Source organism: Gorilla gorilla, chromosome 10 (assembly GCF_029281585.2).
Source record: "Gorilla gorilla gorilla isolate KB3781 chromosome 10, NHGRI_mGorGor1-v2.1_pri, whole genome shotgun sequence".
In the NCBI taxonomy this organism is placed as follows: Eukaryota; Metazoa; Chordata; class Mammalia; order Primates; family Hominidae; genus Gorilla; species Gorilla gorilla.
In genome coordinates, this window is record NC_073234.2 from 36,443,429 (window position 1) to 36,470,260 (window position 26,832).

General features: G+C 38.2%; 1 protein-coding gene across 1 annotated transcript in view; it reads left to right on the forward strand.

The window, feature by feature from the left end:
- LOC134756555 (putative solute carrier organic anion transporter family member 1B7) overlaps positions 1-26,576 on the forward strand; it is a 128,196-nt gene extending 101,620 nt beyond the window's left edge. Inside the window, 3 exon segments of the mRNA XM_063693846.1 lie at positions 2,856-2,920; positions 11,982-12,099; positions 25,405-26,576. Of these exon segments, the coding sequence (XP_063549916.1) occupies positions 2,856-2,920; positions 11,982-12,099; positions 25,405-25,603 (382 nt within the window). The 3' untranslated portion in view covers positions 25,604-26,576.
- Positions 26,577-26,832: the final 256 nt, after the last annotated feature.

Here is a 26,832-nt window from a genome sequence, read left to right on the forward strand (position 1 = left end):
GAGGAGTGGGATGCTCAAAATGGAGAATTTTAAAAGTGGGTACTGATGAACTCATTGTGGGTGAAAGAAATACGACTTTCCAGAGAAAAGGCCAAGAAACTGGAAGGGCAGAGCATTGGGAGCATAATCTATATGAATATTAAAATAACTAAGAAAAGGGGCAGAAATCATTTTGACAAAAACGACAGAGAGCCTAGAATGAAAATTGTCAAGAAATGATGAGAGTTGTGGTGTGCCAGTCTACGGCTAACTTCAACAAGGAGGTTAGAGAGTAGTATATTAGGGTGGTGCACCTCTTACTGGGATCTAGAGGTCTTTCAGAGGAGAGACTCAGGTATGGAAGTGGTAAAAACAAAAGATCAATAAGGACTTTCACATTTCAGGCCCACTGATATGGAGGCGGTGGAAGGAAAACTTGATAGAGTTGCAAGGAAAGAGTGTTAATGGGAGTTAGATTTCATTTAGAACAAGAAAGTAAAAGAGCTAAAAAGAATGTAGGAAGTTGGCCAGGCACGGTGGCTCATGCCTATAATTCTAACACTTTGGGAAGCCGAGGCAAGCGGATCACTTGAGGTCAGGAGTTCAAAACCAGCCTGGCCAACATGGTGAAGCCCCATCTCTACTAAAAATACAAACAAATTAGCTAGTCGTGGTGGTGGGCGCCTGTAATCCCAGCTACTGGGGAGGCTGAGGCAGGAGAATTGCTTGAACCCAGGAGGTGGAGGTTGCAGTGAGCTGAGGTCACAGCACTGCACTCCAGCCTGGGCCACAGAATGAGAATCCATCTGGAAAAAAAAAAAAGTAAACATTTTGCTGGTAAGAAACAAGAGTTTCCATGGGCAAAATAACAGGGTTTGAGTGATGGGAAAAGAGTAGGAGAGTGAGCTGGATTAAGGAATGTGTACTAAACCATGTAGAATGAGAGTCTTGGTACCCAGAGAAGATCTAAAAATCTTGGCATTCTGCTGGTGACAACGGTGTGAGGCATGATGTAAGCTGATGACAAACAAAGCATCAACCTACAGTGAAAAATATCTTTCATGATAACAGTGTGTGTGTGCATGCAAGTGAGCATGTGAGTATGAGCATGCAAGGAGTAGTGTGAATGTGCATGCATGTAAATGTAGGAGTGAGTGTGTATGATTGTTATTGTATGTGTATATTACTATATTACACACATCCATCATTTCCACTGAATTGAAGATTTCAGGCCCACTCTTAGGAAAATATTCACCCTATCTGCAAGTCCCCCAATTCTCCTGCATGCTAACGCTTTCCCTGGTAAAATACAACTTGATAACAAATGTCAGTTTGCCTTGTGCGTATAGTATACAAACTGCAACTTTTGAAAATGAATTATAGGGAAAAATGCCTGTCAGGCAATTGTCAGAGAACTCAACCAGGGGTGAAGTGCAATCTCTCCCTTCCCCAAATCTCCTTTGGGAAATCTGATATTTGAGAGTAACATCTCCATAGAAAAGCTAACCTACCCTTCCTGGTGATTTTCTCCTGACCATCTCTTTATGAAATAAATTTTCTCCTTATATAGCAGACATGGATTCATCGTCCTCAGTGTGATTGTTGTGCCCTCAACTGGGCTAACAAAGTACTGCTGTACTTGGTGAAAGGAGAGCCAAAACACACTTTCCATTTATTGTCTCTCCTAATATACAAATATCTTATGTTTAGCTTTTAATATATTATGTTTAACTTTTGCCTTTTAAAAGTTTATAAATTCTGTTGAATTCTTTTCAGAATCTCAATAAATGGTAGCTGTTTTGTAAAGTATAGAGGTGATTATGTGTAAATTAAATTGAAGTTTAGAGTGCTAGCTCATTTTATTGGATTCTTATAACATGAGATAAGCATTATTATCCTCACTTAACCAACAAGGAAACTAAGGCTAAGAGAAATTAAGTGATATACTTCTCCAAGTCACTTAGATGAGAAGAAGCATAATTTATCTATTTACTCCCAAGAATATTAACTAGCATAGTATCTCTTATTAGGTGCTCAGTGAATGTTTGTTGATTGATGACAGCTACATAGCTCTCTGAAAGAATAACCATCCAAGAGTTCAAGAGAAAAACAACTTTTTCATCAGTTAATTTACTCTTTCAGTAAAACTGGGTTTTTTGAGCCGCAGTCATCCTCCCTTATCCCAATCCACCCCCTCCACTAATGCAAAATAATTTTATTTCACTTGATATATACTAAGTTATCACAGGGTTGGTAGTGTAATCAGTTTATTGAACACAGAAAAATGGAATTGGGGAAATGCAAGAGAGAGTTAGTTTCTAAGTGAGGATACAAGTATAGTCTACCTTCAGTATGACAGTTAAATACACAAGACACTAGAATACAGAAAAGTTTTTTGACCCTTCTGGTTGTATTATATAATTTATGAATCATATTAGTAAACTACTCTGTTAACACTGATGACAGAAATAAGATGGAAAAAAGAGGACTGCTAAGAATTACTTTTGGATAAAGGTATATAATATTTTCATATGAGCTACCTAAATAGTCCACACAAAATCATTTTCTTCATAAACATAACAAGTCTGTTCATCACCTTTTTATAGGATTTTCATAAGGATCAAATATGAAAATATTTGTTAAACTGTCCTGAAATCATAAAGCATAGAATAAATAAGAAATAAAAATAATTATTATTACTACCCAGGTGTTTGCCTTTTAAAACAATTGAAAATATAACTATATTTAATGTGGGCCATTCACTTAAGGGTTCTCATTCTATCATGAAGAAAAATGATTCTGATAAATGTTTTGATATTAACTCAGTTTGATATTTTAATGATGTGTATTGTTTCTTTGCTTTAATCATATTACAGGATTGTTCAACCTGAATTGAAAGCACTTGCAATCGGCTTCCATTCAATGATTATGCGATCGCTAGGTATGATAAATATACAGATTAGAAATTTAACATGTAAATATTCATGTTAAGGCTTAAAGACAATGTAATTAATTTTCAACTATGAGAATGTATAAAAAACGAATAAGTAAGAATCATTTCCATTGTTGTGATAAATGAAAATAATAAGAGGAAAACTGAGTGGCCTAGCAGAGAATTTCATTGTTAATTCTTGTTAAAGCCAATCTGTTAAGAGCAAGGAATCATCATATTTATATTATACTTTTTCTAACAGAAAGATAGGTAGTATTTGAAATTTTCCTTCTTTCAGAAAAATAAGAATATTTCTTCCAGGTATAGGCAGAGTGGAGAGTCTTCCTTCTAAATGGAGGCATTATTTAGGACAGGCCTCAATTAGCTTAGGAGCCCTAGGAATCTGGTCAGGCTGAAGTTGTATGAAACAACAGGAGATAACATTAACTGTGCCACTTCTCACTACCTGGTCCTGTAAGGCTGACCAACTAACCACTAGGAGAAGTTAATGCAAAAGGGAATGAGAATTCAGACTCTAGAACTGGACATCTTAGATTAAGAGCGTGTACTGAATAAAAGAAAGATCAGAAAATTGTGGTTTATTATTGGCGAAGAGTAAGATTATAGACTCCAGAGGCTAAAGGCCTTTTTAAATTGTTTTTAAATTTATTTTTTGTTATTTCAGTAGGTTTTTGGGAAACAGGTGATGTTTGGTTACATGAATAAATTCTCAGTAGTGATTTCTGAGATTTTGGTGCACCCATCAACCAAACAGCGTGCACCGTACCCAATGTGTAGTCATTTATCTGTTACCCACCTCCCACCCTTTCCCCTGAGTCCCCTAAGTCTACTGTATCATTCTTATGCCTTTACATCCTCATAACATATCTCCCAATTATGAGTGTGAACATGTGGTGTTTGGTTTTCCATTCCTGAGTTACTTCTCTTAGCATAGTAGTGTCCAGTTCCATCCAGGTTGCTGTGAATACCATTATTTCATTCATTTTTATGGCTGGGTAGTGTTCCATGATATACACAGACCACATTTCCTTTAGCCACTTATTGATTGATGGGCATTTCGGCTGGCTCCATATTTTTGCAATTGCAAATTGTGCTACTATAAACATGCATGTGCAAGTATCTTTTTCATATAATTACTTCTTTTTCTCTGGCTATATACCTAGTATGGGATTGCTGGATCAAATGGTAGATCTACTTTTATTTCTTTAAGAAATCTCCACATTGTTTTCCATAGTGGTTGTACTTCCCTCAAGCAGTGTAAAAGTGTTCCCTTTTCACCATATCCACATCAACATTTATTATTTTTTAATTTTTTGATTATGGCCATTCTTGGAGGAGTGAGGTGGTATCGCATTGTGGTTTTGATTTGCACTTCCCTGATAATTAGTGATGTTGAGCATTTTTTCATATGCTTGTTGGCCATTTGTGTATCTTCTTTTGAGAATTGTCTATGCATGTCCTTAGCCCACTTTTTGATGAGATTGTTTGGTTTTTGTCTTGCTGATTTGTTTGAGTTGTTTGTAGGTTCAGAATATTAGTCCTTTGTCAGATGTATAGATTGTGAAGATTTTCTGCTATTGTGTGGATTGGCTATTAACTCTGCTGATTATTTCTTTTGCTGTGCAAAAGCTTTTAAGTTTAATTAAGTCCCATCTATTTATCTTTGTTTTTGTTGTATTTGCTTTTGGGTTCTTGGTCATGAAGTCTTTGCCAAAGCCAATGTCTAGAATGGTTTTTCTGATGTTGTCTTCTAGAACTTTTATGATTTCAGGTCTTGTATTTAAGTCTTTGATTCATCTTGAGTTGATTTTCATATAAGGTGGGAGATGAGGATCCAGTTTCATTCTTCTACATGTGACTTGCCAATTATCCCAGCACAATTTGTTGACTAGGGTATTCTTTCTCCACTTTATATTTTTGTTTGCTTTGTCAAAGATCAGTTGGCTGTTAGTATTTGGCTTTATATCTGGGTTCTGTATTTTGTTCTATTGATCTATGTGCCTATTTTTATACCAGTACCATGCTGTTTTAGTGACTATGGCCTTATAGTGTAGTTTGAAGTCAGGTAATGTGATGCCTCCAGATTTTTCATTTTGCTTAGTCTTGCTTTGGCTATGCAGGCTCTTACGTGGTTCCACTTGAATTTTAAGATTATTTTTTCTAGTTCTGTGAAGAATGATGGTGGTATTTTGACAGGAATTGCATTGAATTTGTAGCTTGCTTGTGGCAGTATGGTCATTTTCACAATATTGATTCTACCCATCCATGAGCATGGGATTTGTTTCCATTTGTTTTTGTCATCTATGATTTCTTTCAGCAGTGTTTTGTAGTTTTTCTTTTAGAGGTCTTTCACCTCCTTTGTTAGGTATATTCCTAAGAATTATTTTATATTTTTGCAGCTATTGTGAAAGGGGTTGAGTTCTTCATTTGATTCTCCACTTAGTCACTGCCGGTGTATAGCAGAGCTACTTATTTGTATACATTGATTTTTGTATCCTGAAACTTTGCTGCATTCATTCACCAGCTCTAGGGGCTTTTTGGATGAGTCCTTAGGGCTTTCTATGTTTACAATCATATCATCACCAGTGACAGTTTGGCTTCCTTTTTACCAATTTGGATGCCCTTGATTTTTTTCTCTTGTCTGATTGCTCTGGCTAGGACTTCCAGTACTATGTTTAATGGAAGTGGTGAAAAGTAGGCATCCTTATCTTGTTTCAGTTTTCAGGGGGAATGCTTTCAACTTTTCCTCATTCAGTAAAATGTTAGCTGTGGGTTTGCCATAGATGGCTTTTGTTACCTTAAGGCGTGTCTCTTCTATGCCAGTTTGACTGAGGGTTTTAATCATAAAATGATGCCTGATTTTGTCAAATGCTTTTTCTGCACCTATTGAGATGATCAGGTGATTTTTGTTTTTAATTCTGTTTTTGTGGTGTATTGACTGGTGGATGTTAAATCATCGCTACATCCCTGGTATGAAACCCACTTGATCATGGTGTATTATCTGTTTGATCTTCTGTTAGATTGAGTTAGCTAGTATTTTGCTGAGGGTTTTTGCTTCTATGTTCATCAGGGATATCGGTCTGTAGTTTTCTTTTTTGTTATGTCCTTTCTTGGTTTGGGTATTAGGGGGATACTGGGTCTATAGAAAATTTAGGAGGAATACCTTCCTTCTCTATCCTGTGGAATAGTGTCAATAGGATTGGTAACAATTCTTTTTTGAATTCCTGATATAATTCAGCTGTGAATCTGTCTGGTTCTGGACTTTTTTTTGTTGTTGTTGGCAGTTTCTAGATTACCATTTCAATCTCATTGGTTTTTATTGGTCTGTTCAGAGTTTCTATTTATTCCTGGTTGTTTATTTCCAGGAATTTATCCATCACCTTTAGATTTTCTAGTTTATGCACTTAAAGGTGTTCATAGTAGTCTCGAATAATCTTTTGTATTTCTGTGGTATCAGTAGTAATATCTCCCATTTAGTTTCTAATTGAGCTTATTTTGATCTTCTCTCTTCTTTTCTTGGTTAAGCTTGCTAATGGTCTATCAATTTCATTTATCATTTCAAAGAACCAGATTTTTGTTTCATTTATATTTTGTATTTTTTTGTTGTTGTTGTTTCAATTTCACTTAGTTCTGCCCTGATCTTTGTTATTTCTTTTCTTCAATTGGCTTTGGGTTTGGATTGTTCTTGTTTCTCTAGTTCCATAAGATATGACCTTATGTTGTCTATTTGTGCTCTTTCAGACTTTTTGATATAGGCATTTAAAGCTATGAACTTTCCTCTTAGCACCACTTTTGCTGTATCCCAGAAGTTTTGATAAGTTTTGTCACATTTTTGTTCCATTCAAAACTTTTTTAAATTTCCATTTTGATTTCATTGTTGACCCAACAATCATTCAGGAGACAGTTATATAATTTCCATGTATTTTCATGGTTTTTGGTGTTCCTTTTTCTGCTAATTTCCAATTTTCTTTCACTGTGAGAGAGTACTTGATGTAATTTCCACTTTCTTAGATTTACTGAAACATGTTTTGTGGCCTATCATATGGTCTATCTTGGACAATGTTCCATGTGCTGATGAATAGAATGTATATTCTATAGTCATTGGGTAGAATGTTCAGTAAGTATCTGTTAAGCTCATTTATTCTAGGGTGTAGTTTAAGTCTATTGTTTCTTTGCTAACTTTCTCTCTTGATGACCTGTCTAGCATTGTGAGTGGAGTATTAAAGTCCCCCACTATTATTGAGTTGCTGTCTATCTCATTTCTTAGGTCTAGTAGTAAGTTTTTTATATAAATTTGGGAGCTCCAGTGTTAGGTGCATATATATTTAAGATTCTGATATGTTCCTATAGGACTAGTTCTTTTATCATTATATAATGTGCCCCTTTGTCTTTTTAAACTGCTGTTGCTTTAAAGTTTGTTTTGTATAATATAAGAATAGCTACTCTTGCTCACTTCTAGTGTCCATTTATGTGGAATATCTATTTCCACTCCTTTAAGTTTATGTGAATCCTTATGTGTTAGGTGAGTCTCTCCTGAAGACAGCAGAAACTTGGTTGGTGAATTCTTATCCATTCTGCCATTCTATATATTTTAAGTGGGGCATTTAGGTCAGTTACATTCAACGTTAGTATTGAGATGTGAGGTACTATTCTATTCATCGTGCTAGCTGCCAGGATACCTTGGGGTGTGTGTGTGTATGTGTGTGTGTGTGTGTGTGTTATTGTTATACAGGTCCTGTGAGATTTATGCTTCAAGGAAGTTCCATTTTGGTGTCTTTTGAGGATTTGTTTCAAGATTTAAAGCTCTTTTAGCAGTTCTTGTAGTGCTGGCTTGGTAGTGGCAAATTCTCTCAGCATTTGTTTGTCTGGAAAATACTGTATCTTTCCTTCATTTATGAAGCTTAGTTTTGCTGGGGACAAAATTCTTGCCGATAACTTTCTTGTTTAAGGAGGCTAAAAATAGGAACTCAATATCTCCTGGCTTGTACAGTTTCTGCTGAGAAATCTGCTGGGATTCTGATAGGTTTTCCTTTATAGGTTACCTGATGCTGATGTTTTTGCCTCACAGCTCCTAAGATTCTTTCCCTCATCGTGACTTTAAATAACTTGATGAATACGTGCCTAGGTGATAATCTTTTTGTGATGAATTTCCCAGGTGTTCTTTGAGCCTCTTGTATTTGGATGTGTGGATCTGTAGCAAGGCTGGGAAAGTTTTCCTTGATTATTCCCTTAAATACGCTTTCCAGATTTTTAGATTTCTCTTCTTCCTTAGGAACACCAATTATTCTTAGGTTTGCATGCTTAACCTAGTCTCAAACTTTCTGGAGGCTTTGTTTATTTTTTAAAATTCTTCTTTCTTTCTCTTTGATGAATTGATTTGGTTTGAAAGCCTTGTCTTCCAGCTCTGAAGGTCTTTCTTCTGCTAGTTTGATTCTATTGCTGAGACTTTCCAGTGCATTTTGCATTTCTCTAAGTGTGTCCTTGACTTCCAGAAGTTGCGATTGTTTTTGATTTATCTTATCTATTTCACTGAGAAATTTTCCTTTCATATCTTGTATCATGTTTTTTATTTCCTTAAGTTGGACTTCACCTTTCTGTGGCGCCTCATTGACTAGCTTAATAATGGACCTTCTGAATTATTTTCTTGGCAATTCAGAGGTTTTGTCTGGTTTAGGTCCATTGCTAGTGAACTGGTGTGACTCTTGAGGGTGTTAAAGAACTTTGTTTTGTTATATTATCAGAATTGTTTTTATTGTTCCTGCTCATTTTGTAGATTATGACAGAGGGAAGATCTGGGGCTCAAGGGCTGCTGTTCAGATTTTTTTGTCCCATAGGGTGCTCCTTTGACGTGGCATTCTACCCATTCCCCTAGGGGTCGGCTTCCTGATAGTTGAACTGCAGTTGTTGTTTTTACTCTTTTGGGTCTAGCCACCCAGTGGAGCTACTGGGCTCTGGATTGGTACTAGGGAGTGTCTGCAAAGAGTCCCTGTGATGTGATCCATCTTCAGGTCTTTCAGCCATAGATACCAGCATTTGCTCTGGCGGAGGTAGCAGGAGGTTGAAGTGGACTGTGATAGGGTCCTTGGTTGTATTTTTGTTTAGTTCACCGGTTTTGTGTTGGTTGGCTTCCAGCCAAGCGGTGGTGCTTTCAAGAGTACATCAGCCGCAGTACTATAGAGAGGAAGCAAACTTGCCCTAGGATCACCTGGTTAAGTATTCAGGTTTCTCAGTTGGTGGGCAGGGCCATAGAGCTCCTAAGAGATTACGTTCTTGTCATCGGCAACCAGAGCAGGTAGAGAAAGATCATCAGGTGGGGGCAGAGGTAGGCATGTCTGAGCTCAGACTCTCTTTGGGTAGGGCTTGCTGTGGCTGCTGTGGGGGATGAGGGTGTGGTTCCCAGGCCAATGAAGTTATGTTCCCAAGGGAATTATGGCTGCCTCTGCTGAGTCACACAGATTTCAAAAGAAGTAGTGGGGGGCCAGGTGAGCGGCAGGGGGGCGTGGAAGGACCGGCAGTAACAGGCCTTACCCTGCTCCTATCTAGCATGCAGTCCTACAGGCTGATCTCACTGCCACTGTGACCCCCAACAGCACTAAGTCTATTACCAGGTATTTGGTGACGAAGGCTAAAAACTTGCCCCTAACCACCAGCCTCCCTGCTGAGAAAGGAAGCTGACTCCGTGTTTTGGCATCTCAGGGAGCCTGCAGCTGGTGATACAGTTCCTTCAAAGGGTTTGTGGATTCTCTCAGCTTTCCCACTATGTTGCTATGGTAGTTCTTGGAGAAAAAGTTCGCAATGTGAGTCTCCACATGCTGCTCTGTTTGTCCAAGTGAGAGCTGCAAGCTGGTCCTGCCTCCTATCGGCCACCTTTTAGAGGCCTATATTTTAAATATTCAAAGTTGATTAGAAAAGATTTAGAAAATTACCCTTTCTCCCTTGTTGCCATTTGCCTTCTTTACTGCACAGATGCCTGTTGTTAAACAATGTCTAGCCTAACCCCTGTGAGTGCTCCTTCGTAAGAACTGTAAACCTTATATGCTTATTCCTGGGAAGTAGCAAAAAGGGCATCATTCATCTAGGGATTGGTGCAGAGGACTGATTATGGCCCATAGGTAACCACTGATGGCAGAAGGAAACGGAAGTGGGAGGGGTCAGTTTCTGGGACCCTTGCAAGCAAAGGAAAAAGTATGGCCAAATTACAATGGAGTTGTCATGAAGTGTATTTGGTGAGAAGGTCACAGATCCTGAAAGGTAAAAAGAAGTGCAAAGGGAATAGGAGAGAGAAGATGGAGATGCTGCAGGGTTACATCGGTTCTCTTCCCAGTATTCCCTTTCTGTGTCCCTAATCTTCCAGCCTCTGTAATCTTGGCAGTTCTCTACCTTCAGATTCAATGAAGATACCTCACTCCTGGAACTTGAACACAGAGGCTGAAAATAGTTCTGGGTAGTTAGTATTTCTTCTGATATGTTGAAATGAGACTGAAAATAGAAATTATTTTAGCAACATAAAATAGAAAAAAAAAATCTGGCCATCCTAATTGTGAACATCCAATTTCGATGTGTCCACCATATGCCACAATGAAGCTCAAATGCCTCTATGGGAAAAATGCACACTTAGTACCAAACTTCCAATTCACAAACAATCGTCTTAAATATGGTATGTCTGCAAATTGTGGAAGGCCTATTATAATATATAGTGTATTAAATTGAAAAAGTTATTTAGAAAATAGGTCATCAGAGGTTTCTAATTCCAGTAATTAAGTGTTAGTTAACACATTTACTTCATAAAGTTTGTTTAAACCAGTGGCATAATGTGAAGAAAATAAATTGTTGGCATCTATTTTTTATTTTTCAAAGGTGCTCCTGAGTTTTTGAAATCTGCAAATTTCTCACCCATTTTGTCAGCACTAGATTGCTTCAGATACATTGGCCTCAGACACCATTCCCTTGTCATTCTAATATTTCTTACTGTCAGAAATTGAGAATGATTAAAAATAAGCAGAATCAGTAAACTGCCATATATAAATCACTGTCATGTTTTGTGACAAAATCTGAAAAGTATGAGTCACAAAAAAGAACAAGAACAAACTAAAATCTTGTATGCTTCAGTTCCAACATTTGAAGGATAGCTCTCTACTACGATGTCCTTCAAAATTTTGACCAAATTACCTATGCTTAAAACTAGGAGTTAATCTCAGAATGTATACTTCTCCTATAAACAATGTATGTATTCCTGGAATGCTGTACCTTCCGTGAAACCATGCACTACAGATAAAAATTGACTTAGGGACAGACCACTGAAATGTATGCACCGTTGTGATAAGACCACTGACAGAAACAAAATTTAGCAGCGACCCTAACCTGTACAGCCTAGGCTGCTTTAGGAGATATTAAGAAAAGCATTAAATCAATGGAAAGAAAATGCTGGACTGTGGTCTTTAAGAGCACCAAGAAGGAGGAAATGGGGTTCTGAGCCCAGAAAGAAGTAAAACTGGCCAATAGCTGAGCGCTCTTTGAAACCAGGCCTGAACATCTCTGGGGGAGGGAATCCTGATGTAAGCATTCACTTTTTAATTTTCTTAAAATAGTATTAAAAATCTTTGACTTTACAGCAGTTGAGGTGAGACCTTTTTCCTTTTCCCATAAGGTTGTAATTTGACTCCCAGTAATCCAGTCTTTCTTGCCTAAGAAAAATAGTATATGAATCAATATGATTTCCATGTTTTACTAATAACGTTCCCCTTTTACCAATCAGGTTTAAGTTAATCGATGTTATAGGAAGAACAGAGTATATAGGTATATAATCCTCCTTCTTCCCTATGAATATAGGGAGGGAAGAGTAGATCAAATATGTCTATGACATTACCATATGACTTAAGCCTTTGAGCTTCCTAATAATTTTGATTCTTGGGTAGATGTAGGCCAAAACAATGGAATAATTTTCCAAAATTGTAAACTTTTTTAACTCAAAATATATCAATGTAGAATATCACCCAGTTATATCTGAAACATTTTCCTTGGATTGATATCTTCTTATCTCATGTTGCAGGAGGTATTCTAGTTCCAATATATTTTGGGGCTCTGATTGATACAACGTGTATGAAGTGGTCCACCAACAGCTGTGGAGCACGAGGGGCTTGTAGGATATATAATTCCACATATTTGGGGTAAGTTGTCATAAATATATTTTATTAATAGATTTTTGCTTTGACTATGTTAATTCCTAAGTCTATCATTTTAGTGTGATTATAATATTAATAATGATAGCTACCATATAGTGAACCCTTGCTTTGTATTTAGTATTGTTTCAGGCATTCTGGTATCTCATTTTAATAATCATAGAAACTGTAGAAAATCACTATTTTCTCCTTCTTTAAATATGAAGAAAATAGGTTTCAAGAATAATGAATAACTTGTCCAAAATAGCATAACTAAAAGAAATACAGCTGGGATCTGTACTTGAATCTCTTTTTATTACAAAATTCTCCTCCTCTGGCTTCTCCAGGAAGACATAGAATGACCAGCCGGGCTCTGGTTATATGGTCATTGAGGAAAATATGGGAAAAAATGTTTCAATACTCTTCATAGGCAAAGGTATTCTCTTAGTGACATTAAGATAACTGGATGATCATCTGGAGGAAAACAAGCTGCTGCAATTGTACCTTACTAATTATAGAAACATTAATTTGAAATTTATATATTGACCAAATACACAAATTTTACATGTGAAATTATAAGTATTAGAACTACTCACATAGGATTTCTTTTAATTATCTAGGAAGAAAAAAATGTGTTTCTAAGTGTATTAGTCGATTCTCACACTGCTAATAAAGACATACCCGAGACTGAGTAATTTATAAATGAAAGAGGTTTAATTGACTGACAGTTCTTCAGATCTGGGGAGGCTTCAGGAAACTTACAATTATGGCAGAAAGGGAAGCCAACACATCTTTCTTTACATGGCAGCAGCAAGGAGAAGTGCAGAGTGAAGGAAAAGGAGAGCCCCTTATAAAACCATCAGATCTCATGAGAACTCATTCACTTTCATGAGAAGAGCATGGAGGTAACCATCTCCATGATTCAATTACCTCCCAATGGGTCCCTGCCATGACACATGGGGATTATGGGAACTGCAGTTCAAGATGAGATTTGGGTGAGGACACAGCCAAACCATATCATTCTGTCCCTGGCCCCTCTCAAATCTCAAGTCCTCACATTTCAAAACACAATTATGCCTTCCCACCAGGCCCCTAAAGTCTTAACTCATTTCAGCATTAACTCAAAAGTCCAAGTCCAAAGTCTCATTTCAGACAAAGCAAGTACCTTCTGCCTCTGAGCTGGTAAAATCAAAGCAGATAAGTTGCTTCCTAGGTACAATGGGGAGTACAGGCATTGGGTTAATACACCCATTCCAAATGGGAGAAATTGGCCAAAACAAAGGGGCTACAGGCCCCATGCAAGCCGAAAATCTAATAGGGCAGTCTTTAAACCTTATTGTTCCAAAATGACCTCCTTTGGCTCCATGTCTCACGTCCAGGTTATACAGATGCAAGAGGTGGGCTCCCATGGTCTTAGGCAGCTCTACCACTGTGGCTTTGCAGGATACAGCTTCCCTTCAGGCTGCTTTTAAGGGCTGGCATTGTGTCTGCAGCTTTTTCAGGCACACAAAGCAAGGTGTTGGTAGATCTACCATTCTGGGGTATAGAGGATGGTGGGCATCTTCTAACAGCCACACTAGGGAGTGCCCCAGTGGGGACTCTGTGTGGGGGTTCCAACCCTACATTTCCCTTCCACACTGTCCCAGCAGAGGTTCTGCATAAGGGCCCCATCCCTGCAGCAAGCTTCTGCCTAGAAAGTTCCATACATGTTCTGAAATCTTAGCGGAGGTTCCCAAACCTCAATTCTTTACTTCTGTGCATCTACAGGTTCAACACCACATGGAAGCTGCCAAGGCTCGCGGCTTGCAACCTCTAAAGCCATGGGCCAAGCTGTACCATGGCCTCTTTTAAAAATGGCTGTAGTGGCTGGGACTTGTAGCACCAAGTTTCTGGGCTACACACAGCAGGAGTCCCTGGGCCCAGCCCACAAAACCAGTTCTTCTCTTAGGCCTCTTGTTTTGTGATGGGAGGGGCTGCCACAAAGGTCTCTGACATGCCCTGGAGACATTCTCCCCATTATCTTGGCAATTAACATTTGTCTTGTCATTACTTATGTAAATTTCTGCAGCTGGCTTGAATTTCTCCCCAGAATATGGGTTTCTTTTCTACTGTATCATCAGGCTGCAAATTTTTCAAACTTTTATGCTCCACTTCTTCTTGAACACTTTGCCACTTAGAAATTTCTTCCACCAGATACCCTAAATTATCTTTCTCAAGTTCAAAGTTCCACAGATCTCCAGGGTAGGGGCAAAATGTCACCCAACTCTTTGTATAGCAACAGTGACCTTTACTCCAGCTCCCAACAAGTTCCTCATCTCCATCTGAGACCACGTCAGCCTGGACTTTATCATCCATATCACTATCAGCATTTTGTTCAAAGCTATTCAACAAGACTCTTGAAAGTTTCAAACTTTCCCACATCTTCCTATTTTCTGAGCCCTCCAAGTCTCTAGGAAGTTCCAAAGTTTCCCACATTTTTCTGTCGTCTTCTGAGCCATCCAAACAATTCCAACCTCTGCCTGTTACCAAATTCCAAGGTTGCTTCCCCATTTTGGGATATCTTTACAGCAGTGCCCCCTTACCTGGTACCTATTTACTGTAGTAGTCCAATCTCACACTGCTAATAAAGACATACTCAAGACTGGTAATTTATAAAGGAAAGAGGTTTAATTGACTTGCAGTTCTGGAGGGCTGGGGAGGCCTCAGGAAACTTAAAATCACAGCAGAAGGGAAAGCAAACACATCCTTCTGCACATGGCAGCAGCAAGAAGAAGTGCCAAGCAAAGAGGGAGAAAAGCACCTTATAAAACCATCAGATCTCATGAGAACTCACTCACTACAAGAACAGTGTGGAGATAACCATCCCCATAATTCAGTTACCTCTCACTGGGTCCCTTCCATGACATTTGGGGATGATGGGAACTATAGTTTAAGATGAGATTTGGATGGGGACACAACCAACCCATAACACTAAGTATGACCCAAATGCCCCAAATGATAATTTAAAAAAAATGGTGGAAGGATTTTTATTGCTTTGGGTTTATACCCAGTAATACAATTAATGGGCTGAATGGTAATTTTGTTTTACATTCTCTGATAAACCACCAGACTGCTTTCTACAATGGCAGAACTAATTTACAATCCCACCAGCAATGTATAAGTGTTCCCTTTTTTTCACCACCTTGTCAGTATCTGTTATTTTTTTACTTGTTAACAGTAGCCATTCTAACTGGTGTGAGATGGTATCTCATTGTAGTTTTGATTTGTATTTCTCTAATAATTAGTGATGTTGAATCATAAGTGAGCCTATGGAACAGAAAATCAAATACCACATGTTCTCTCTTTTAAGTGGGAGCTAAACATTGAGTACATATGGACACAAATACGGGAACAAGAGACACTGGGGTCTGCTTGTGGGTGGAGGGTGAGAGGAGGGTGAAGATACAAAGCTACCTATAAGTGACTATGATTATTACCTGGGTGACAATAAGTCTGTACACCAAACCTGCATAGCATACAATTTACCTATATAACAAACCTGCACATGTACCCGTGAACCTAAAATAAGTGTTAAAACAAAGAAGATAAAGACAAGGAACAAATAATAAAATATTTTAAAAACTGCATCACCAAAACTTATTTTAAGTGAAATTCAACAACAAAAGATAAATTAGAAGAATTTCTAAGTCAGACACAGACATGGGCAAATGTCCTATGTATATAAAAAGCTCTTAAAAATTAACAAAAACACCACCAAATGCTGGCAAGAATGAGATAACAGGAATTTTCTTTCATTGCTGGAGGTAATATAAAATGGTACAGCCATGTTGGAAGACAGAGTCAAAGTTTTTTAAAAGCAAAAGATAGATTTACTGTATGATTAAGCAATCATGCTCCCAGATATTTACCTAAATTAATTGGAAACATGTCCACAAAAAAAAAAAACCCTGCATTTGAAAGTTAAAAAGTGGAAGCATTTAAGATGTCCTTTAATAGGTAAACAAATAATTGAACTGTGGTACATTCATACAATGGAACATTAGTCATCAATGTATTAGTCCATTCTCAGGATGCCATAAAGAACTACCTGAGGCTGGGTAATTTATGAAGAAAACAGGATTAATTCATTTACAGTTCAACAGGCTTTAGAGGAAGCATGACTGGGAGGCCTCAGGAAACTTACAATCATGGCAGAAGGCAAAGGGGAAACAAAGCATATCTTCTCATGGCAACAGGAGAGAAAGAGAGAGAGAGAGAGCGCAAAAGTAGAAGTACCACACACTTCTAAACCATCAGATCTCATAACTCACTCACTATCTTGAGACCAGAAAGGGGGAAATCCACCCCCATAATCCAGTCATCTCCCACCAGGCCCCTCCTCCAATTTGGCATGATATTTGGGCAGAGACACAAATCCAAATCACATCAATCAATTTAAAAAAATGAGCTATCAATCTACAAAAAGAAAGAAAGGAAAATTAAATGTGTAAATAAAAGAAGGCAGCCTACAAAGCTTCCGATTGTATAATTTTAACTGTATAACTTTGTAGAAAAGGGAAACAATGGGCAATGAAAAGATCAGTTGTTTCTTGGGGCTCAGTGGGGAGAAGGAATGGATGAATAGGTCTGAATAGGTCTGACACAAGACATTTTTTGGGCTAGTGAAACTATTCTATATGATATTATAATGTTGCATCATAATATGCATTTGCCAAACCTTTGGAAATTTACAATGTAGAAAGTGAACTCTAATGTAAAATACGGACTTAATAATGTATTGGTATTCTTTCATCATTTGGAACAAATGTGCTGTACTAATACAAGGGGTTAATGATAGGAGAAACTGTGCGTATGTTGGGCAGGGGAGCCCTCCATACTTTCTGTACAGTTTTCTGTAAAACTAAAATTGCTATAAGATATAGGAACTAGTAAAGAAAAAAAAATCATCAAACATTTTCCAAAAAAGTCACTAGAGGTTATGAAACATGAAAATATGAACATCATTTTTTTATTCATTGACAATAAGAGAATTGCAATTAAAAGTCACCCAGATTGTCAACAAAGGTGTTGATTGGAGATTGTGTTTGCAAAGTAAATGACTTTGAGCCAGTGGGAGTACTTCTAGGAATTTATCCTCTCGCAAGCTATATTCCCAAAATACCGAAAACAATGTAAATATCAATCAATAAGTTATCAAATAATGACACATGCAAGCAAATGAATATTCTGAGTTCTTAAAAAAAGAAGAAACGAGATATGTATTTTCTAATATGGACCCTATTCACAATATATTGTTACATTAAAAAAAAGACAAAGCAGGAAGAATACGTGGAGCATGCTATTATTTATGTAAAGTGGGGAATGTTTCTTAGTTCAGGTTAAATCCCTGGAGAAAACTCCCTGGGTCAAATTTACTAGAACCTTCTCTCACTTAATGTGTAAATTCACTATCAAACATTCCCAACAAGTAATGATCCAGCTTTTCCTGGAATTGTAGTAAAGCAGCATTCACTACCCCACATTCTCCTAACTTTAAGTCTTATTATATAAAATGTCTTCCTAAATGGTAGATTTTATTTTCATGAATAAAAGTATGGAAAGAAATAAAAAAGCAACACTTACTAAATTTACTTTAATGACATTATGTTAAGAAAGTGTTTATTTTTGTTTGTTTGTTTGTTTTTTGAGACTGAGTCTTGCTCTGTTGGCCAGGCTGGAGTGCAGTGGCGCAATCTCGGCTCACTGCAAGCTCTGCCTCCAGGATTCACACCATTCTCCTGCCTCAGCCTCCCAAGTAGCTGGGACTACAGGCGCCTGCCACCAGGCCCGGCTAATTTTTTGTATTTTTAGTAGAGACAGGGTTTCACCGTGTTAGCCAGGATGGTCTCAATCTCCTGACCTCGTGATACACCCGCCTAGGCCTCCCAGAGTGCTGGGATTACAGGCATGAGCCACTGTGCCCAGCCGAAAGTGTTTATTTTTATTTGGAATTATAACTCATTTTAGGACAACTGTCAAGATGCTCCTCAGAATCTCCCCAAAGCAATGATCACCAAGTCCAAGCATTAACATCACATTTTAGGATAGCATTACTTTAGTTACTTTACTTTCAGTATGAAAAGACTTCTAAAACAATTTTTTTAAAAACCCATATTAGTTTCTTTTCCTTTAGTGAAGGTTTTGGTAGAACTAAAAGGAAATGTGTGTGTGTGTGTGCTGTGTACACCCACACATATATATGTATGTGTGTATGTAAGTGGGAAGCAACAGAAGAGGTCAGAGGGATGTGATGTGAGAACAACTATGCATATTGTTGCCAGTTTTGAAGTTGGAGGAAAGGGCCCAGAAGCCAAGGAATGTAGGTCGCCTCTAGAAGTGGGAAAAGACAAGGAGACAGGTTGTAGAGCTTACAGAAAAAAAATGCAGGGCTAGGCGCGGTGGCTTATACCTGTAATCCCAGCACTTTGAGAGGCCAAGGAAGGTGGATCACTTGAGGTCAGGAGTTAGAGACCAGCTTGGCCAACATGGTGAGACCCCGTCTCTACTAAAAAATACAAAAATTAGCCTGGCATGGTGGCAGGTGCCTGTAATCCCAACTACTCAGGATGCTGAGGTAGGAGAATCACGGGAACCTGGGAGGTGGACGTAGCAGTGAGCCAAGATCTTGCCACTGTACTCTAGCATGGGCAACAGAGTGAGACTCCATCTCAAAAATAAATAAATAATAAAATAAAAAGATGCAGCTCTATCAATACCTTGATTTTAGCCAATTAAGGCAAGTGTTAGGCTTCTGACATCCAGTGCATGCTTCAAGCTTATCTCATACACCCTTTCTTCAAAAGTTTGCACCACTTCAGCCAGCTAGAAATAACCATCCCTCTTTACAACTCTCCTGGCATATTGTAGCTGACACATGGCCCTTACTACTTTTATTGTAGTCATCTGTGTTCACTGCTGGATTGTTTAAAGTGGACATTTTTAAAAGAGCAGTTATTTGCCAATTAATACACAGTTAAATGGTTATCTTATGATTATTAAAGGACTTTATTTTTTAGAATAGTTTTAGAATCGCAGTACAATTGAGGAGAAAGCACAGAGATTTCCCATATCCTGCCTGCTCCCACACATGCATAGCCTTGCCCGTTATCAACATCTCCCATCAGGGTGGTAGATTTGTTACAATTGACAACCCATATTGACATATCTTTATTACTCATGATCTGTTCCATTGGTCTATATCTCTGTTTTGGTACCAGTACCATGCTGTTTTGGTTACTGTAGCCTTGTAGTGTTTGAAGTCAGGTAGGGTGATGCCTCCAGCTTTGTTCTTTTGGCTTAGGATTGACTTGGTATGCGGGCTCTTTTTTGGTTCCATATGAACTTTAAAGTAGTTTTTTCCAATTCTGTGAAGAAAGTCATTGGTAGCTTGATGGGGATGGCATTGAATCTATAAATTACCTGGGGCAGTATGGCCATTTTCACGATATTGATTCTTCCTACCCATAAGCATGGAATGTTCTTCCATTTGTTTGTATCCACTTGTATTTCATTGAGCAGTGGTTTGTAGTTCTCCTTGAAGAGGTCCTTCACATCCCTTGTAAGTTGGATTCCTAGGTATTTTATTCTCTTTGAAGCAATTGTGAATGGGAGTTCACTCATGATTTGGCTCTCTGTTTGTCTGTTATTGGTGTATAAGAATGCTTGTGATTTTTGTACATTGATTTTGTATCCTGAGACTTTGCTGAAGTTGCTTATCAGCTTGAGGAGATGTTGGGCTGAGACAATGGGGTTTTCTAGATATACAATCATATCATCTGCAAACAGGGACAATTTGACTTCCTATTTTCCTAATTGAATACCCTTTATTGCCTTCTCCTGCCTGATTGCCCTGGCCAGAACTTCCAACACTATGTTGAATAGGAGCGGTGAGAGAGGGCATCCCTGTTTTGTGCCAGTTTTCAAAGGGAATGCTTCCAGTTTTTGCCCATTCAGTATGATATTGGCTGTGGGTTTGTCATAGATAGCTCTTATTATTTTTAGATACGTCCCATCAATACCTAATTTATTGAGAGTTTTTAGCATGAAGCGTTGTTGAATTTTGTCAAAGGCCTTTTCTGCATCTATTGAGATAATCGTGTGGTTTTTGTCTTTGGTTCTGTTTATATGCTGGATTACATTTATTGATTTGCGTATATTGAACCAGCCTTGCATCCCAGGGATGAAGCCCACTTGATCATGGTGGATAAGTTTTTGATGTGCTGCTGGATTTGGTTTGCCAGTATTTTATTGAGGATTTTTGCATCAATGTTCATCAAGGATATTGGTCTAAAATTCTCTTTTTTGGTTGTGTCTCTGCCTGGCTTTGGTATCAGGATGATGCTGGCCTCATAAAATGAGTTAGGGAGGATTCCCTCTTTTTCTATTGATTGGAATAGTTTCAGAAGGAATGGTACCAGTTCCTCCTTGTACCTCTGGTAGAATTCGGCTGTGAATCCATCTGGTCCTGGACTCTTTTTGGTTGCTAAGCTATTGATTATTGCCACAATTTCAGAGCCTGTTATTGGTCTATTCAGAGATTCAACTTCTTCCTGGTTTAGTTTTGGGAGAGTGTATGTGTCAAGGAATTTATCCATTTCTTCTAGATTTTCTAGTTTATTTGCGTAGAGGTGTTTATAGTATTCTCTGATGGTAGTTTGTATTTCTGTGGGATCAGTGGTGAGATCTCCTTTATCATTTTTTATTGTGTCTATTTGATTCTTCTCTCTTTTCTTCTTTATTAGTCTTGCTAGCAGTCTATTAATTTTGTTGATCCTTTCAAAAAACCAGTTCCTGGATTCATTAATTTTTTGAAGGGATTTTTGTGTCTCTATTTCCTTCAGTTCTGCTTTGATTTTAGTTATTTCTTGCCTTCTGCTAGCTTTTGAATGTGTTTGCTCTTGCTTTTCTAGTTCTTTTAATTGTGATGTTAGGGTGTCAATTTTGGATCTTTCCTGCTATCTCTTGTGGGCATTTAGTGCTATAAATTTCCTTCTACACACTGCTTTGAATGTGTCCCAGAGATTCTGGTATGTTGTGTCTTTGTTCTCCTTGGTTTCAAAGAACATCTTTATTTCTGCCTTCATTTCGTTATGTACCCAGTAGTCATTCAGGAACAGGTTGTTCAGTTTCCATGTAGTTGAGCGGTTTTGAGTGAGTTTCTTAATCCTCAGTTCTAGTTTGATTGCACTGTGGTCTGAGAGACAGTTTGTTATAATTTCTGTTCTTTTCCATTTGCTGAGGAGTGCTTTACTTCCAACTATGTGGTCAATTTTGGAATAGGTGTGGTGTGGTGCTGAAAAAAATGTGTATTCTGTCGATTTGGGGTGGAGAGTTCTGTAGATGTCTATTAGGTTCGCTTGGTGCAGAGCTGAGTTCAATTCCTGGGTATCCTTGTTAACTTTCTGTCTCGTTGATCTGTCTAATGTTGACAGTGGGGTGTTAAAGTCTCCCATCATTATTGTGTGGGAGTCTAAGTCTCTTTGTAGGTCACTCAGGACTTGCTTTATGAATCTGGGTGCTCCTGTATTGGGTGCATATATATTTAGGATAGTTAGCTCTTCTTGTTGAATTGATCCCTTTACCATTAGGTAATGGCCTTCTTTGTCTCTTTTGATCTTTGTTGGTTTAAAGTCTGTTTTATCAGAGACTAGGATTGTAACCCCTGCCTTTTTTTGTTTTCCATTTGCTTGGTAGATCTTCCTCCATCCTTTTATTTTGAGCCTATGTGTGTCTCTGCATGTGAGATGGGTTTCCTGAATACAGCACACTGATTGGTCTTGACTCTTTATCCAATTGGCCAGTCTGTGTCTTTTAATTGGAGCATTTAGTCCATTTACATTTAAAGTTAATATTGTTATGTGTGAATTTGATCCTGTCATTATGATGTTAGCTGGTTATTTCACTCATTAGTTGATGCAGTTTCTTCCTAGCCTCAATGGTCTTTACAATTTGCCATGATTTTTCAGTGGCTGGTACCGGTTGTTCCTTTCCATGTTTAGTGCTTCCTTCAGGAGCTCTTTTAGGGCAGGCCTGGTGGTGACAAAATCTCTCAGCATTTGCTTCTCTGTAAAGTATTTTATTTCTCCTTCACTTATGAAGCTTAGTTTGGCTGGATATGAAATTCTGGGTTGAAAATTCTTTTCTTTAAGAATGTTGAATATTGGCCCCCATGCTCTTCTGGCTTGTAGAGTTTCTGCTGAGAGATCAGCTGTTAGTCTGATGGGCTTCCCTTTGTGGGTAACCTGACCTTTCTCTCTGGCTGCCTTTAACATTTTTTCCTTCATTTCAACTTTGGTGAATCTGCCAATTATGTGTCTTGGAGTTGCTCTTCTCGAGGATTATCTTTGTGGCGTTCTCTGTATTTCCTGAATCTGAATGTTGGCCTGCCTTGCTAGATTGGGGAAGTTCTCCTGGATAATATCTTGCAGAGTGTTTTCCAACTTGGTTCCATTCTCCCCGTCACTTTCAGGTACACCAATCAGACGTAGATTTGGTCTTTTCACATAGTCCCATATTTCTTGGAGGCTTTGTTCGTTTCTTTTTATTCTTTTTTCTCTAAACTTCCCTTCTCGCTTCATTTCATTCATTTCATCTTCCATCACTGATACCCTTTTTTCCAGTTGATAGCATCAGCTCCTGAGGCTTCTGCATTCTTCATGTAGTTCTCGAGCCTTGGCTTTCAGCTCCATCAGCTCCTTTAAGCACTTCTCTGTATTGGTTATTCTAGTTATACATTCGTCTAAATTTTTTTCAAAGTTTTCAACTTCTTTGCCTTTGGTTTGAATTTCCTCCTGTAGCTCAGAGTAGTTTGATCGTCTGAAGCCTTCTTCTCTCAACTCGTCAAAGTCATTCTCCATCCAGCTTTGTTCCGTTGCTGGTGAGGAACTGCGTTCCTTTGGAGGAGGATTGGCGCTCTGCTTTTTAGAGTTTCCAGTTTTTCTGCTCTGTTTTTTCCCCATCTTTGTGGTTTTATCTACTTTTGGTCTTTGATGATGGTGATGTACAGGTGGGTTTTTGGTGTGGATGTCCTTTCTGTTTGTTAGTTTTCCTTCTAACAGACAGGACCCTCAGCTGCAGGTCTGTTGGAGTTTGCTAGAGGTCCACTCCAGACCCTGTTTGCCTGGGTATCAGCAGCGGTGGCTGCAGAAGAGCGGATTTTCATGAACCGAGAATGCTGCTGTCTGATCGTTCCTCTGGAAGTTTTGTCTCAGAGGAGTACCCGGCCGTGTGAGGTGTCAGTCTGCCCCTACAGGGGGTGCCTCCCAGTTAGGCTGCTCAGGGGTCAGCGGTCAGGGACCCACTTGAGGAGGCAGTCTGCCCGTTCTCAGATCTCCAGCTGCATGCTGGGAGAACCACTCCTCTCTTCAAAGCAGGGACATTTAAGTCTGCAGAGGTTACTGCTGTCTTTTTGTTTGTCTGTGCCCTGATCCCAGAGGTGGAGCCTACAGAGGCAAGTAGGCCTCCTTGAGCTGTGGTGGGCTCCACCCAGTTCGAGCTTCCCAGCTGCTTTGTTTACCTAAGCAAGCCTGGGCAATGGCGGGCGCCCCTCCTCCAGCCTCGCTGCCGCCTTGCAGTTTGATCTCAGAGTGCTGTGCTAGCAATCAGGGAGACTCCGTGGGTGTAGGACCCTCTGAGCCAGGTGCGGGATATAATCTCCTGGTGCGCCGTTTTTTAAGCCCGTCAGAAAAGTGCAGTATTAGGGTGGGAGTGACCCGATTTTCCAGGTGCCGTCTGTCACCCCTTTCTTTGACTAGGAAAGGGAGCTCCCTGATCCCTTGCCCTTCCCGAGTGAGGCAATGCCTCACCCTGCTTTGGCTCGCGCACAGTGCGCTGCACCCACTGGCCTGCGCCCACTGTCTGGCACTCCCTAGTGAGATGAACCCGGTACCTCAGATGGAAATGCAGAAATCACCCATCTTCTGCGTCGCTCATGCTGGGAGCTGTAGACTGGAGCTGTTCCTATTCGGCCATCTTGGCTGCCCTCCGACGATGTCTTTATTTCAACTTGACTTTTGAGAGATAATTGCACAGGGTACAGAATTTTAAGTTGGAGGTGTTTTTCTCTCAACACTTTGAATATTTCAGTCCACTCTCTTCTGGAGTGCATGGTTTCTGAAGAGAAGTCTGATGTAATCTTTTGCTCCTCTATACATAAGGTTTGTTTTTTTTTCTGGCTTCTTACAGGATGTTTTCTTCATCTTTGATTTTCTACAGTCTGAAAATAACAAACCTATGCATAATTTTTCTGGCAATTTTCCTTCTTGGTGTTTTCTGAGCTTCCTGGGTCTGTAGTTTAGTGTCTGACATTCATTCAAGAAAAATTTTCAGTGCTTTTTAGTTCAAATATTTATTTTGTTCCTTTCTTTCTCCCTTTCAAGTATTTCCATTATACACACGTAGTTATCACAAAGTTCTTGGCTATCCTTTTTTTTTTTCCTCTAGTCTTACTTTTCTTTGCTTTTAATTTTGGAGGTTTGTATTGGGATATACTTAGAGATAGTTTCCTCAGCTGTAATCTACCTAACAATAAAAAAATTAAGGTATTTGTCATATCTGTTACAGTATTTTTTAATCTTTAGTGATTCTTTTTGGCTCTTAGAATTGTTATCTCCTTACTTACATTGCTCCCCTGTTCTTGCATGCTCTCTACATTATTCATTAGAGCCCTTAGCAAATTAATAATAGTTGTTTTAAATTCCCATTTTGATAATTCCAGCGTCCCTTATATACCTGGATCTGGCTTTAAGTCTTATTCTTTTCAGACTGTGTTTATTGCCTTTTAGTATGAGACTTGCAATTTTTTCTTGACAGCCAGACAAAATGTACCGGGTAAAAGGAACGGCTGTATTTAAGGGTTTATTAATGTGGTGTAAGGTGCTGGAGAAAAAGTAGCATTCAACAGTTCTATGATAAGGTCTCAATCTTTTAGCGAGCCTGTACCTGTGGATTATGAACTTCGAACTTGCTTCTCAGTTTCTCTCTCCTGCCCTTACGTAGAATGAGAGGGTTTGAGGGGGCTGGAGATGTATATTTTTCTCCATCCCAGAGGAAGGCTAGAGAAAGCCGGAGTTTGGTTTCTGTAGCTTTGTATTAAAAAAAAAAAAAAAAAAGGAAAGTTTTTTATTCCCCAATGAAAAGAATAAACAGAATTGCTTTCTTAATATTTGTATGTATAACTTCTTTTTTTTTTCTTTTAAGGTCTGCATACTGGGGAGAAAAAAATGTAAAATATTTTACACAATTTAATAATCTATTTTCTTTATTCTCTTTTCACAGAAGAGCCTTCTTTGGCTTGAAGGTAGCCCTATTATTCCCAGTACTTGTTTTACTTACTGTATTTATTTTTGTTGTAAAGAAAAAATTCCATGGAAAGGATACGAAAGTATCAGAAAATGAAAGACAAGTAATGGATGAAGCAAACTTAGAATTCTTAAATGACAGTGAACATTTTGTACCTTCTGCTGAAGAACAGTAAAGCATGTAATTAAGATGAGGAAAAAAATAATTTTGCTGCTGTTTCCAACTAATGTATTGATTCCATAAGACGTTATTTTTGTGGTGTTCTGGGTCTTTTCACTGAGAATTCCCACATTCTTCACTTATGATGCAACAATGAATAAGCCTATGAATTTATAATGAAACAAACTATAAAAAATGGTACCCATGGTTAGGACATAGCTACACAAGCATTTGTAGTTTAGAATATATAATTTATAAAAATTTGAAGTGAGAGGAATAGTTAATATGTGATAGAAGAAAAAGTACTTGCTCAGGTAGTTGTAACTCTTAATAAAACCAATGACTAGAATACAAGTGGAAGTAAAAAGGTGGAGATAGATTAATAGCCTAAATAAGGAGAAAACCTTATGCCTTTTTTTAAAACAAAACAAAACCATTGAGACATTTTACTTAGGCCTAAAATCTAGCCTGGATTTATGCTATAATGATATCTATTTTTCATGTTAAATTGTACATTACTCAGAAATTATAAATGTTATTACTTTATAATTTGAAATTATGTTTGCTAGCCACCTTGATGTATTTTCTTCCAACCTCCCATTAAGATACTATTGAAAAAATAGAAATAGTCAAATATTTGCAAGGTATAATTGTTAGGCAACATATTATAGCATGTGTTAAGTTTCTGCTAGGCCTATGGAAATTTTTTTTTTTTGATTTTTGATTCCATTTTTATTCACTTTGAGGAAGTGTTTCCTTTTTTTGATGTACTTAAATGGCTAAAATAAAAAAGACAATCACAAGAAAAAAAAGAAGAAAAAATAAAAATAAAAATAAAATATCCATCAATTTTAATTTCACTCCAGTTAGAGAAAGTAAAAGCTCTGGTCTTAGATACATCTCTTGTATTTCATCTGTAGTGAGAAGAAGGAACACTCTTCATTGGCAATTATCAAATTATTTGTTTGAATAGCATTTTTCCACATTCAGCTCCCCATCTTCTTGCATAAGGAAATGGTTTAAGAAAAGCTGACTTTGACTTGAGAAACAAAATCCATTGATAAGGTGTGTCTTCATTGCATCTGTCTATTCTCTGGGAGAAATAAAATCTGTGTCACTCTCTTGCATACTTGTTTGTTGGTTCATCATGCAGAAAAAGATATCTTCCAGATCTCTACAAGCCAGGCAAGAAATAGGGAAAATGAGATCAAATATTTAAATATTGCATTTTCTAGTAGGAACAAC